Source organism: Henckelia pumila, chromosome 3, assembly GCF_033568475.1.
Source record: "Henckelia pumila isolate YLH828 chromosome 3, ASM3356847v2, whole genome shotgun sequence".
Lineage (NCBI taxonomy): Eukaryota > Viridiplantae > Streptophyta > Magnoliopsida > Lamiales > Gesneriaceae > Henckelia > Henckelia pumila.
The window spans coordinates 164,662,254-164,677,589 of record NC_133122.1 but is presented as its reverse complement, the minus strand read 5'-3'; the positions used below and the strand labels follow the sequence as shown (position 1 = coordinate 164,677,589).

Sequence of the window (15,336 nt, the reverse complement as noted above, 5' to 3'; positions counted from 1 at the left end):
TCAATAAAAATTTGTAATCTTAGGCACAAAGTATTGTATAAAAGTTGGAACAGAAATAATCACAAATAACTGAATAAGCACAAACACATTCAACGAATTATTTTATTGAAAAAATTTACCACTTTCAATTTTGTTTGAGACTCTAAAACACATGTACCCATGTGAGTATCAATCATTCTCTTTCAGACAAAAAATAAATTTAGCATACAAAGATATTTAGTAAACTTGTTGAAGCACATCTACATGATAACTCCACGAAAGACCACATATCGCCGTTTGATTGCAACACTGAATTTTTTACACTCGTGCCATTTGTGGGTTCATAGTCAAGTAATATGCACCAAAGAAAATATTATAACAAAACTAATCGGTTGACCAGATTAAATAACCCATTTTTGCTTTGAAATTAAAATTAATGTAATTTGCAGATGGATAAACCAAAAAAAAAAAAACTTTGGGATAATTAGAATCCAATTTTATAGAAATGGATGAACTACTATGATTTTTTAATTTGAAAAACAAAATAATAGAATTTCCTTAAAAATCAAGGTAAATAGTTTCATTCCACCGAAACATGCACACATATCAGATATAAATTGAAAAATATTCAGAACCCAATCTGATATGAATATGAAAAGCCTACGAAGTGATCAAGAAGTTCATGGATGCACTTCAATTTATGAATGAAAATTATCAGGAAAGTGAAGAAAATAGAAGAGAAATCGAGCGAGCAAAGTGGAATAAATTTTCTCGGGCAGAAGACATCTCGCTCGAGCGCGAGATTCTACCGCTCGAGCGAGCTCAAAATTTACATGCACTTCGGCATGTAGTGTGTGATTTCGGATATTTAATTATATTTTTTATTTTTGAGTATTTTAAGTATAATAAGAAATTTTTAGATGATATCTTTTGATATCTTTTATATTATTTTGTGTTATCTTTTATTATTTTGTAGTTGTATTATAAATACAACATGTATCAATCATTATTGAATATACAAGAATGAAGATGATTGATTATTGATTTTTATCAATTATAATTCTTAATAGAATTATGTCAAAGATTTGCTTTGTTTATCCAAAAATCAAACTTATCAAAGTTTCATAAACTTTGTGGCGTTTGTCGATTGATTATCTTCGTGGATTATCAGAAACATGTTTTCTGAAGGTTTTGTTGTGATTAATTGTTTATCTTATGATTATCTGTTGCTAGTTTCGTTGTAAACTAGAGGTGGATATCCAAACTTACTTGTTTCAAAAGATCGAGATAACATTATTGAATCTTTTTTTTATTGAATTGAGGGTGAGATTCTTTATAATCGTGTTTGCTTTTCATGTCATCCAAGATTCTTATCATTTGGTATCAAATCTTAAGGTTCTTTTGATTCAAGTGAGTGATATCTTTTTGTTTTATTCTTCATTCTTCGTATTCTTCGTTCTTGTTCTTTCGTTCTTCGTTGAATCTTCTCTTCGTCGAATTTCTGTGTCATTTCTGTCTATCTTGTTGCCCAAGTTTCTTGTATCTTGTGCTACAAGTTATTTTTGAAAAAAATTTCAAAGTTTTTTTTAAAAAAAGAGGATTTCGAAATTGGTGAGAAAAAAAGGGTGAAAACAAAGAGAGGAGAGAAGAAGCGAGAAAACTTGTGGCTAAATTTCTTGCAGGTAAATGGCAAGATTTGAGAACAAATCTTTTTGAAAAAAGGGAGTCTGATATGAATCTGAAAAGCCTACGAAGTGATCAAGAAGTTCAATGATGCGCTTCAATCTTTGAATGAAAAATTATCAAGAAACTGAAGAAAATTAGAAGAAAATAGAAGAGAAATTGAGCGAGCAAAGTGGAATTAATTTTCTCGGGCAGAAGACATCTCGCTCGAGCGTGAGATTCTACCGCTCGAGGGAGCTCAGAATTTACGCACACTTCTGCGTGTAGTGTGTGATTTTGGATATTTAATTATATTTATTATTTTGGAGTATTTTAAGTTTATTAGAAAATTTTTAGATGATATCTTTTGATATCTTTTATATTATTTTACGTTATATTTTATTGTTTTGTAGTTTTATTATAAATACAACATGTATCATTCATTATTGAGTATACAAGAATAAAGATTATTGATTTTTATTTTTATCAATTATAATTCTTTCTAGAATTATGTCAAAGCTTTGCTTTGTTTATTCAAAAATCAAACTTATCAAAGTTTCAAAAACTTTGTGGCGTTTGTCGATTGATTATCTTCGTGGATTGTCAGAAACATGTTTTCTGAAGGTTTCATTGTGATTAATTATTTTTCTCGTGATTATCTATTGCTAGTTTCGTTGTAAACTATAGGTAGATATCCAAACTTACTTGTTTCAAAAGATCGGGTCAACATTATTGAATCTTTTTGTTATTGAATTGAGGGTGCAATTCTTTATAATCGTGTTTTTTTTTCATGGCATCCAAGATTCTTATCACAATGATCAAGATAATCTTCAAACATATATTAGTGTAGGTTGCTACTTTAATCATCATGCTAATCTTTGGATAAATTTCATCTAAGATAATGAATGCTGCTTCATTCCAATAAATAAATTTAATATAAAAGAAAACAGAGCAATATTAAAATATAAACTAAAAATTTCAAACACGAAACACACAAAACTTAAAAAAAAATCACCTGCGTGAAAGAAAGATGTTTGGAAATCTCTATCTCTATGTCTTCAACAAATATTCGGTAAAATTTAGCTACCACGAACTCATCATCCTTGTATAGTAAGATAGTTAGAAATAATGAAATAAACTAAAATGAAATAAGATAAATGAATATTAGTAATATCTACATAACAAAAAAAATATAATACAATCTGCATAAAGTTCTAACATTCAATTCACAAACAAAAATAAATTCTAATTGCATCACAAATATTTATATAAGACCATGAAAATAAAATCATGCACAATGAATCTCGATCAACTTAATTGAGGTCTTGTAAATAAATTTCCAGTTTTATCCAATGAAAATAATATAATTATAGTGGAGAAGACATAATATATAATGTGATTTCACAAAATAATCATTAATCCTACATAATGTGGTGTAACGCTCCGAAATTATATTAATTGAGATTGATATTGATATTTTGAGATTATGAAATTCGAGGGTTGAATTGAAATTTGATCAGGAACTGATTTGCAATTTTTGAAGAGCTCAGGAACCAAAGTGCAAAAATTGAATTTTATATAACACATGGCCTTATTTTCTTTATGAATAGGCGTGTATCTTCTCCTTCACCTCCTCCAAGCCGTGTTCTTCTTCTTTTCCTCCATTTTTGCATGATCCAACCTTCGATAATTCATGATCGGTCTTGTAGATTTCGAATCTGAAGGTATATTCGCGATCACAGCTGCAAGAACTTCGTTCTACCGTAAGTTTTATTATGATCCAACATGTTTTGATTTTTAGACGTTGTTAGAATCTGATTTTGATTGGATATATTCTTCTTGAGATAGTTTTGATAGTATATCTAGGACGTTTTGGAAATATAACGGCATTTGGATTTGTTATGATTTTACGAAGTTTATTCAAAATTGTCAAATTCTGGATTTTTTGGTTTTATCTTGAATGTGATGGGATTTTGATGAGTTGATGATGTTATGAGTTGAATTGGATAGATAGATTGATGTTGTTGATTTTCGGTAAGACGTTTATTAGCCGTTATCGCCGATTTGAGAATTGTTGAGTTTTGGGGGATTTGATTGAGTTGATATTGATTTGAGTTGTATTGATTGATATTGAGCAATATGAATCTTCGTACAGATTTTTTTGAAGGCTGTTGAACTCGAAGTTGACAGAATTCGAATCGTCAAAGATTGGATCGAGATTGGTAACTAGTTTACCTTGTTTGTTTATTATGTGATTGAATAGATTTTGATATAAATCTTTTGATAATCTATCCAAATTTTGGAGAACCGTGAATCGAGATAAAAGGTATAAGTTGATATCGATCGAAAAAGGATAGAATTCTCGAGATAGATATGATGTTCGAGTTCCCTAAATCACATACTTGCATGATTGCTTGTTCTTGATTGAGAACTTGAATATGTTGATTGATTACATGCTCTTATTTGACATAATATAAATTGTATTATTTGATTCATTCTTTCATTCATTGCGATTCATATATGCATTCATCTTGAGCCAAAATATTTTATTTGAAAGGGCAGAGCTACCTAGATTCGAATTAGACGTCTTAGGGACTATAATCGATTTCATGGGTTTTTGAGGTCTCCCAGAGTTCGAATACTCCTTATAGTTGCACCAGAGCCTAGAGAATTGAGTTATACATCATTCACCTCGATCAAGAGAGTCGGTGAGTTGTTGTGATATCTTGTCATCGGGATCCCAACCGAAGAACCAAGTTTTCCTTTGATTATCTGATTTGATAATCCCTAATTTTAAAGACATGCATTTCATTCTATTTAACATTGAAACACGTTGATATTGTATCATGATTTTGATATACTATTTGATATTGCATTTATGTTGCTTTTACTGGGAATATAATTTTCACTGGAGTTATCCGGTTGTTGTCTTGTTTTTGTATGTGTACTTGGCAACAGGTGGGGCAGGATCGAGTCAAAGACAATATGACTAGTTTGGGATTGAATGATAGAAGTGACGAATCGGTTTACAAGTCGAGTTGTTATTCAAACTTGATTTGTAATTCTGAAGTTTAGCAAACCTCGTATTGATGCATGTTTCTACATGTTTAGTACTATAACTACTCTAGACACTTCATGTATTTGAGATTGCTAGATTGATGTATTAAATGCATGTTTTGGTTTGTTAATTTGAGTTGTTGATGGAATTTTTAGATTTGAAATGCCTTTGAAATATTCTTATTTTTAGTAGGGAACGGACCCCGTGCCTACCTCTGTGGCTGGGTCTGTGTACCTTCACATTTGATGTTGATTGAATTTTGGTTAGGCATGGACCCCGTACATGCATCCATGCATGGGTTCGTGTGGTCTGAGATCGAGGAAGAAACTTGGTTTTCTTGATATGTTGTGCACGGACCCGAGCACGGATGGGACACGGAGTCCGTGCAGAAAACAGAGAGTTGGAATTTTAGTGTATTTGTTGAGCACAGACCTTGACACAGATGTGGCACAGGGTCTGTGTACCTTGCAACCGTTGATCCTTGGCTACAGGTTAATGCACGGACCTGAGCACGGAGGTGTGCACAGAGTCCGTGCATGTTTTAAAAAAAATAAAATTTTTTTTGCTTTATGCCTTGACTTATTGTTTGATGCTTGAATGATTTATTCTTGATTAGTTTATTAGAACCGAGGTCCTCACATTATGTTGTATCAGAGCGATAAGATCTTGGACTGAATTAAAAGTAAGCGGGGTAGATCGAGTCCGCTTGATTTATTTTTAACGCAAGTGATTGAATTATTTATTTGAATATATGAATTCCATGCGAGCATGTTTTATTATTTTGAGAATTATTTGAATGATATGATTTTTTGATTTAAATTGTAAAGCATGAATTATTTGAGATACGAATTGTAATTGTTTCCTGATTTGAATCCGAATACTCTTGAGGTTGAATGAGTATGCCGAGCAGAGATTGTTGGACACCGAATTGTGAATTGAGTTTATGAGATTATGTGTCATAACCTTTTGAATATCAAATATGCCTCCTCAACGAATTTTGAACAGGGAACAACCAACAGTAACTCCTCCAAATGATCAGGGTAGTACTGAGACTGATGTGATGGATGTCACTGTGACACCGATGGAAACCTTACTGAAGAGGTTTCGGTATTTCAAACCACTGACTCTGAAGGGCACCGAGAATTCAGTTGATTGTGAGAGTTGGTTGGAAGACATCGATCAGTTGTTTGATTCTCTCGACTACACAGATGATCGTCGAATCCGGTTAGTTGTTCATCAACTTCAGGGTATTGCAAAAAATTGGTGGATTTTGATGAAGAAAGCTCTAGAGAATCGAGGTACAACTATTTCATGTAGTTTGTTTAAAACTGAGTTTTATAAACGCTTCTTTCCAGTCTCTTATAGAAAAGATAAAGGGGCCGAGTTTGCTACCTTGAGGCAAGGGAATTTGAATATTGAAGAGCATGTTGCCAAGTTCGATAGTCTTTTGAGATTTGCACCACATATAGCCGATAATGAAGAAGCAAAAGACGATCAGTTCATCAATGGATTGAATCCCGATATCTTTACATTGGTAAATACTGGAAGGCCTGATAATTGTTTTGATGCATTTGCTCAAGCCAAAGCAGGCTTGATGAAACAACGAGGAGCTCAGTTTGTACCTAAACAGCCGAGACAGTTTCAGAATCAGCCGTCTCAGTATCAGAATCAATCACGGAGGTGTGAGGGAGGAAACAGTGGTAGTAACATAAGAGATCACTTTCGACCGAAAGGGAAGCAATTCAATAAACCAAGGAGCAGTTCTTCTAGTTCCAGTGGCTCGAAGCAGTTTTGTTCGGGACAGAGTTCTGGATCTTCAGGTATGTCTTGCAGCAAGTGTGGAGGCCGACACCCTAGTGATAAGTGTAGAGAAATCTTTGGAAGCTATAATATTTGTCATCAGACTGGACACTTTGCCAGAGTGTGTCCCCTGCGTGGTTCTGAACTAGTTCAGATTGGGAGTTCTTCTAGACTGACATCTCATCCTGAAATTCAAGCTTCTGCAGTTCACTCTTTTCAGCCACAACAGCAGAATCTACAGGGAGGTAACCAGATTTTGAATCAACCTCCGAGACAATAGGCACGAGTGTTTGCACTCACTGAGGATCAGGCTCAGGCTGCACCTGATGATGTTATAGCAGGTAACTGTTCGATCTTTGGTTATTCTGCTCATGTATTGATAGATACGGGTGCCTCTCATTCATTCATTTATGATAAATTTGTTTTGATGCATTCTTTGCCTTCTGAGTCTTTGCCTGCTGTAGTTGTGATAGTTGTGTTTTGTTGCATATTTTTAACGGCATTTTACTGTTTTTTTTCATGCATTCATTTGTTTTAATTAAGTTTTTGTTCGTAATTGGTGCATCCTGTCTTCATAACATGCTCTCGGATTTATTGTGTAGGATATGACATTTTGATGAAAAAGCTGCACAAAATCATGATCGCTCGATCTGCGGGTTCTTACCGATCAAGCGGAAGGACAGATAGATTCGAGGCAGAGAACATCCCGCTCGATCTGCAACAATTCACCAATTGATTGGGTGCAAGAAAGAAGAAAATATCTGGGAAAGAACTAAGCTCGCTCGATCGGTCATTTTCTACCGATCGAGCGCGACGCATATTTCGGGAAAAGATTTTATAAAAAAGGAAATTTGCTTTTGAAGGACTCTAGTCTTTAATTAGGTTTTTATTCCGAATTTTTCCTAGCTGGGAATCAGACTTGAAGGGAAGAATACCAAGAACGCTTTGGCGGCTAGGTTTTCTTTCTAATTTTCTTAGATTTCTTCTTTTCTTTTTAGAATTTTCTTAGTATTTTCATGAGTTTGTGTGGCTAAGTTTTAATACTTGGTTGAGGAAGACAAACCCTTGAATTTATTTGTTTCGTGAGATTTGAATTTTTAATGTTTGATTTTTATTTGGATATAGAAAGTTGTTTGAGATTTATTTTATGCTTGTATGTGAGATTATTAGCTTGATCACCCTGTGATTTTATCATACAATCTAGAGCTAAATTAGATATCAAATCCGTAATTATTTGATCCCTCTAATTTGCGAAGCAACTATAATTAATATTTTCCGCTTGTGAATTTAATAATTCATAGGAACAACAATTGACTAGATTAAATACAACCTCTTGTGCTTGTATTGTCTAGGTTCATCAATTTTACTAGTTTGAATGTTATCTTGAATTTAAACCTTAATCGCTTGTATTTGGGTTAATTCATTGGTAAGGGTTAATTTAGAACGCTTGTGTCTAGTTAACTAAAATTAAGTTGAGATGGGAATTAAATTTCCAATGGTGAATATTCAATGAGAATTAATTAATTTTAGAGAATCGATGATCGAGTTAATAACTTCAAGTGTGTAGTCGAACGATACCAAGGCTTGTTTTCGATTGATTTCTTTGTTAAAATTTAATCTTGCATGCTAGTTAATAAAATTTCATTTTAATTGCTTTTAATTATTAATTAGTTTAATTTCAAATCCAAAACCCCCCTTTTATTTATTTTTAGTATTTTTAAGAACACAAATAAATTTTACTTTCCTCGTGGAAACGATCCATACTCTCGCTACTACATGTTTATTAGTTAATATGAGTTGGGTTAATTTGGAAATGATATGATTAAGCTCTACCAAATTTTGGCGTCATTTCCGGGGAATGATGTTTAAATTATTTGTGTTCTATTTATTTTTTTCTATTTCTAACTTGTTCTTTATTTTTTTTCTAGCACTTCTCTGGTTCGTTCATGCTTTCAGGTGAATCTTTTGAAGAAGAATTATCCTACGATCCTGAGATCGATAGAACTTTTCACAGATGGCGAAGAGAAGCTCGAAGGAGACCTGAAGAAGAAGAAGAAGAAGAAGAAGAAGATGTTTCATTTGAAGAGCCTAGAGAAGAGATGGCTGCAAATGCAAATCTGATCTTGAGAAAACTTGGCACTCCTGATCTAAATCAGCAGCCTTTTTGCATTATTTCCCTACTTTAGAAGCTAATGCTACTTTTGAGTTGAAATCTGGGCTAATACACTTGTTGCCTGCTTTTCATGGTCTTGCAGTTGAGGATCCTCATAAGCATCTAATGGATTTCCATGTGTTTTGCACGAGTATGAAACCCCATGGAGTAACAGAGGAGTAGTTTCAACTGAGAGCCTTTTCTTTTTCTTTGAAGAATGCTGCAAAGGATTGACTATATTATCTACCTCCTGGATCTATCACCACCTGGACAGAGATGAAAAGAATATTTCTGGAGAAATATTTCCCAGCTTCGAGAGCAGCAAATATCAGAAAAGAAATCTACGGTATCAAACAACAGACGGGGAAATCACTTCATGAATACTGGGAGCGGTTCAAAAAGCTCTGTGCTAGCTGTCTGCAACATCAGATAAGTGAGAACCTTTTAATTCAATATTGTTATGATGGTTTGTTTCCTCATGACAGGAGCATGGTAGATGCGGCCAGTGGAGGAGTTTTTGTGGACAAAACTCCACGAGAGGCAAGGAACTTGATCGAGAACATGGCTGTCAATTCTCAACAGTTTGGCACCAACAGAAGTGATCATGCACCAAGAAGGAGTAATGAGGTAAATTTTCCTTCCCTTGAACAACAATTGATTGAACTGACGTCTCTTGTGCGTCAAATGGATGTAGGGAACGGACATACTGAAAATGCATGTGGAATTTGCGCTACAGTGGTACATGCAACTGATATGTGTCCCACTCTTCAAGAGGAATCAGTTGAACAAGTGAATGCCACTGGAGGATTTCCTAGACCACCACAGCGGAAGTATGATCTTTATTCCAACACATACAATTCGGGTTGGAAATCATCCAAATCTTCGATACTGAAACCCTCCGGTGAATCCACCTGCACCTCATGAACAACCGCACAATCAAGCTTACAGGCCACCGATCCTCCACAATAGCAGTGTCCTCAAATTCTAGCACCGGGTGAGTTTCTTGAAAATATAGTTAAGGATCTTGCAACTAATACTTTGAATTTCCAACAAGAAACTCAAGCAAGTATCCAAAACTTGAACACCCAAATGGGACATCTTGCAACTGCAATCAACAAGATAGAAGCGCAACATTCCAACATTTTGTCATCTCAAACGGCCCCCAATCCAAAGGAGAATGCTAGTGCAATCACTCTCAGAAATGGGAAGGAGTTGAAGGTCAAAGAAAAAATGGTTGATCAGTCATCGAAGAAGGAACAGAATGAAGAGCTGAAGATGGATGATATAGAAGCAACTCAGGGAGATGCGCAAAAAGTTTAGTTCCCTCCCCTCTATGAGTATAAACCTGTAGCCCCTTTTCCCTTAGCACTTAAGGAATCTAGGAAAGATGAAGGAATTAAGAAACTCTACGACACTTTTCATAGATGTGAGGTGAACATTCCATTGATAGATGCTATTAAGCAGGTACCTCACTATGCTAAGTTCTTGAAGGAATTGTGCACTGCGAAAAGGAAGCAGACATTGAAGTGATGTCAAAAGGTAGAGTTGAGAGAAAATGTATCTGCTGTGATCCAAAGGAAATTACCTGCAAAATTCAAAGATCCGGGTATGTTCTCTATCTCATGTACAATAGAGAATGTTATACTTGAAAAGGTCATTCTAGACCTAGGAGCATCAATCAATGTCATGCCATATTTTATTTATGCATCCTTGAAGCTTGTTCCTTTGAATAAAACTGGAATTGTAATGCAACTGACTGATAGGTCTAATGCATACCCTAGGGGATTATAAGAAGACATGTTAGTGCAAGTAAATAATTTGGTGTTTCCTGCTGATTTTTATGTACTTGGCATGGAAAATGGTGATTATAATATTCCAATTTTGTTAGGCAGGACATTTTTGAAAACGTCGATGACAAAAATTGATGTTCACAGTGGCACACTTACTATGTAATTCGATGGTGAGGTCGTTAAATTTAACATCTATGATGCCATGAAATTTCCTAATGGTGACGATTGTGTCTATTCTGTTGATATTGTGGATTACTTGGCACAAGAGTGTTTTGATCTTGCAGGAAAAGACGAGCTAGAGGTGGCTATTATAGCACCCATTCAAAAGGAAAACGAGGAAGTTTGTTTCAGTGAAGAATTAAAAGAGATTGTGACAATTCTGAACTATGCCCCTGAGCTACCTCAATCAGATAATCTTTCATATATCTCTTTACCAATACCTAATACTTGGCGCCTTCCATCTGTTTTGCAGGCACCAGTCATTGAGTTGAAAACCTTGCCCAAGCATCTCAAATATGTTTTCCTGGGAGAAGGAAAAACATTGTTAGTCATCATCTCTAGCGGCTTAGAGAACGAACAAGAAGAGAAACTCATAAAGGTTTTAAAGAAGCACAAGACTGCTATAGGATTGACTATTGCAGACATCAAGGGAATCAGCCCTTCTACATGCATGCATAAGATTTTGATGGAAGAAGGAGCAAACCCCTCGCGTCAGCCGCAAAGAAAATTGAATCCACCTATGATGGAGGTGGTGAAGGCAGAAATCCTAAAACTCCTTGAAGTTGGAGTGATTATCCAATTTCTGACGGCTAGTGGGTTAGCCCTGTCCAAGTGTTTCCTAAGAAAACCGGAATTACAGCAGTGAAAAACATGGATGACAAATTGGTTCCCACCCGTATTCAAAACGGGTGGAGGGTTTGTATAGATTATAGAAAATTGAATGCTGGAACCCGAAAGGACCATTTCCCTTTACCTTTTATTGATCAAATGATTGAAATATTAGCTTTTCATTCTTACTATTATTTTCTTTATGGATATTCTGGATATTTTCAGATTGAAATTGCACCGAAGGATCAGGAGAAGACGACATTCACTTGCCCGTTTGACACCTTTGCTTATCGGCGTATGCCCTTTGGACTCTGCAACGCACCAACCACATTCCAACGGTGTATGGTTAGCATATTCTCTGATTTTATTGAGAACATATTAGAATTCTTCATGGATGATTTTACCGTCTATGGTGATTCGTTTGAAAATGCTTGTCTAACCTCGCTCTTGTCCTAAAGAGGTGTGTCGAAACCAATCTAGTCTTAAATTCTGAAAAATGTCATTTTATGGTTGGGCAAAGAATCGTTTTGGGTCATGTCATTTTTTCTAAGGGAATTGAGGTATATAAAGATAAAATTGATATTATTCAATCTTTACCTTATCCCAATTGTGTGTGGGAAGTACGTTCTTTTCTTGGCCATGCAGGCTTTTATAGGATATATATTCAAGACTTCGCCAAGATCGCATCTCCCATGTGCAAGCTGTTATAGAAAGATGTCACTTTTGAGTTTGATGAGTCATGCAAAACTTCGTTTGACAAACTTAAGGACTCATTGACTTCTGCACCTATCATCCAACCACCTGACTGGAGCAAACTGTTTGAAATCATGTGTGATGCCAGCGACTAAGCGGTAGGAGCGGTATTGGGACAAAGAGTTGGGAAAGCATCACATGCCATCTATTACGCCTCGCGCATTCTGAACGATTCCCAACGAAATTATTCGAATACTGAGAAGGAGCTTTTAGCTGTGGTTTTTGCTTTAGAAAAATTCCGATCTTATTTACTTGGCGCTAAAGTTATTGTTTATTCTGATCATGAAGCTATTCGGTTTTTAATGACGAAGAAAGATACTAAGCCAAGGTTAATAATGTGGATATTGCTCCTGAGCGAATTTGATGTGGAGATCAAGGATAAAAGAGGAACAGAGAATAGATTAGCTAATCACTTGAGCCGTCTAGTCCACATTGATGAGGAACTGTTCTTGCAAGAAGAATTCCCTGACGAGCAAATATTTTCCGCGAGCACAGTATTACCCTGGTACGCGCATATCGTAAATTATTTAGTTACTAATGGATTTCCTTCTGATTTTTCCAAAGCACAAAAAGATAAAATTAAAAGTGATGCTAAGTACTACGAGTGGGATGACCCTTACCTATGGAAACATTGCACTGACCACGTTATAAGAAGATGTATATCTGAAGGTGAGGTGATTCATATCCTCACGTTTTGTCATTCGTACGCTTGTGGCGGTCACTTTGGCACTAAAAGAACGGAAAGGAAGGTACTAGACCGTGGATTCTTCTGGCCATCCCTATTTAGAGATGCTTACTTTTTCTGTAAGTCGTGCGCTCAATGTCCAAAGACGGGTAATATATCCCAACGTAAGGAGATTCCTCAGCACCCCATTCTCGTTTGAAAATTTTTTGATGTATGGGGCATCGAATTCATGGGACCTTTCCCTAGTTCTTTTGGTTTTATTTACATATTACTCGCTGTGGATTATGTCTCAAAGTGGGTGGAAGCTAAGGCCACCCGTACTGATGATTCGAAAGTGGTTACAGATTTTATCAAGCATAACATTTTCTCTAGATTTGGGATTCCAAGAGCCATTATAAGTGATAGAGGAACACATTTCTGTAACCGTACTGTGGCTAGTTTGTTGAAAAAGTACCATGTCACAAACAAAATTTCTACTGCTTATCATCCACAATCTAATGGGCAAGCTGAAGTTTCAAATAGAGAAATCAAATCTACCATGGAGAAAACAGTGAATCCGACAAGGAAAGACTAGAGATTGAGATTGGATGATGCTCTGTGGGCCTACAGAACTGCGTACAAGACACCAATTGGCATGTCACCCTACCGTTTGATTTTTGGGAAACCTTGCCATCTACCAGTGGAATTGGAGCACAGATCTTATTGGGCTATCAAGACTTTCAATATTCAGATAGATGAGAGTGGAGATCATAGAAAGCTACAGTTGCAAGAGTTGGAAGAAATACGCAATGATGCATACGCCAGTTCCAAAATTTACAAGGAGAAAACGAAGGCATTCCATGATAAGATGATCTCTAGAAGGGAATTCGAAGTTGGTCAGAAAGTCCTTCTCTATCATTCACGACTTCGGTTATTTCTAGGTAAGTTGCGCTCTCGATGGATTGGTCTGTTTGTTGTTACTAATGTCTTTCCCCATGGTGCAGTTGAAATTCAAAGTTTGAAGACCTCAAAAATATTCAAGGTGAATGGATACAAACTTAAGAATTTTTATGACGGATTCCAAGCAAATGCAGGGGATGATGCGCATGAACTAAAACTCGAGGATCCAAAAGACATTGCCTAAACAGAAGCATACAGTCGAGTTATAGACTGTCAATTTAGCGCGTACTGGGAGGAAACCCAGTGCTCTTTCTCCTCTAGTTTATTTGGTTTTCTTTCAATTATTTTCTTGAATTTTCATTTTGTTTTGATCATTTTTTTGCTGAACTTTCGAATTTTTTTAAATCATTAGGTCCGCTCGATTGGTCAATTTTTACCGTTCGAGCTAAAACTTTTTTGTTTTGTCACAAATTTCGATCCGCTCGATCGGTCACTTTACACCGATCGAGCGAGAACGTTTCTGGACCATGCGTGCTAATAATATTTTTTTCTGGCTCAAGCGGGTTCTTTTCTCCACTTGATCAAGATTTTTTCTGCCTTAAACTTAAAACTCGGCTCGCTCGATTGGTCCATTTTTACCAATCGAGCGAGAACACATCTGGGGAGATTTAATCGTTTTCTGCCCTCTTCTCCCTCATTTTTCTTTACCCTTTTTCTCTGAAATCCATAAATCCCCAAACCCTTCACCATATTCATCTTCTCACTTTCCTTCTTTCACTCGCAGGAACACCCATACACCGCCGATTTATTCCTCTCCAACCTCTGTTCACCATCGTTCCTGCCTCTCTATGTAAGAAGCACATCGTTGGTCCCTGTTTCTCCGACAATTGCTCATCACCGCCCCTATTCCAGAATTTGTTCACCCGCCGCCAGTTCCATCTCAGTCGTTGTTTTTATCGTCACCTATCCATATGCCGGTCAAGCACTCTCGTGTCTCTAGAGAATCATCTAAATCCGCCGCCTCCGTCTCCTCCCCACCTATCACTGGCCAATTCGTCAATCAAGCGGCACGGGAAAGGTATGACTTGGCTAAACTCCATCATTCACAAATTCTTGAAAGAGGCATTGACCTCACTTTTAGAGATAGTGGAGTTGCGATTAAGCTTGGACATCGGGGTTGGCGTACGTTTTGCCAACAACCAAAATCGGCTATTGTTCCGCTAGTGCGCGAATTTTACGCCAATGCAGCAGAAAGGGAGGATGGGAAAGCTTTCGTCCGGGGGAAACTAGTATCTTTTGATGAAAACACCATTAATGAATTTCTTGACACTCCTGCTGTTGATGATCATCTTTATCAGAGCCTCAAATCCGAACAGGATTTTCACGAGGTTATAACCCATTTGTGTTATGATGGGGCTACTTGGCATAATCTGGTAGATTTCCAATTCTTGCTGGAGCGATTTCTTCAGGTGGATCCGGAAACTTGGTATGTCTTTCTAACCAAGCAACTGATGCCTATTTCCCACACCAGCGATGTCACAACTGATCGAGCCTTTCTCCTCTATGCGATCGACTTGGATTGGCCAATTAATTTGGGCCAAGTTATTCACAGCAAACTCCGGCGGTCGATTTATTCTACTTCTTTGGGACTTTACTTCCTGAAAATCATTTTTGAATTGTGCATTTGAGCGGGTGTCCAAACTCGAGGAGATGAAGAATGGTTGCAACCAATGAATCCTGTAGATAAAGC

The 15,336-nt window shown here is 36.3% G+C and overlaps 1 protein-coding gene across 1 annotated transcript; it reads left to right on the top strand.

Moving 5' to 3' along the window:
* Positions 1-13,341: 13,341 nt before the first annotated feature.
* On the top strand, positions 13,342-13,830 carry LOC140889880 (uncharacterized). The gene is made up of 2 exons (XM_073297621.1): positions 13,342-13,627; positions 13,691-13,830. Exons 1-2 carry the CDS (start codon positions 13,342-13,344, stop codon positions 13,828-13,830), a joined length of 426 nt encoding a protein of 141 aa, XP_073153722.1.
* The last annotated feature ends 1,506 nt before the right edge of the window (positions 13,831-15,336 follow it).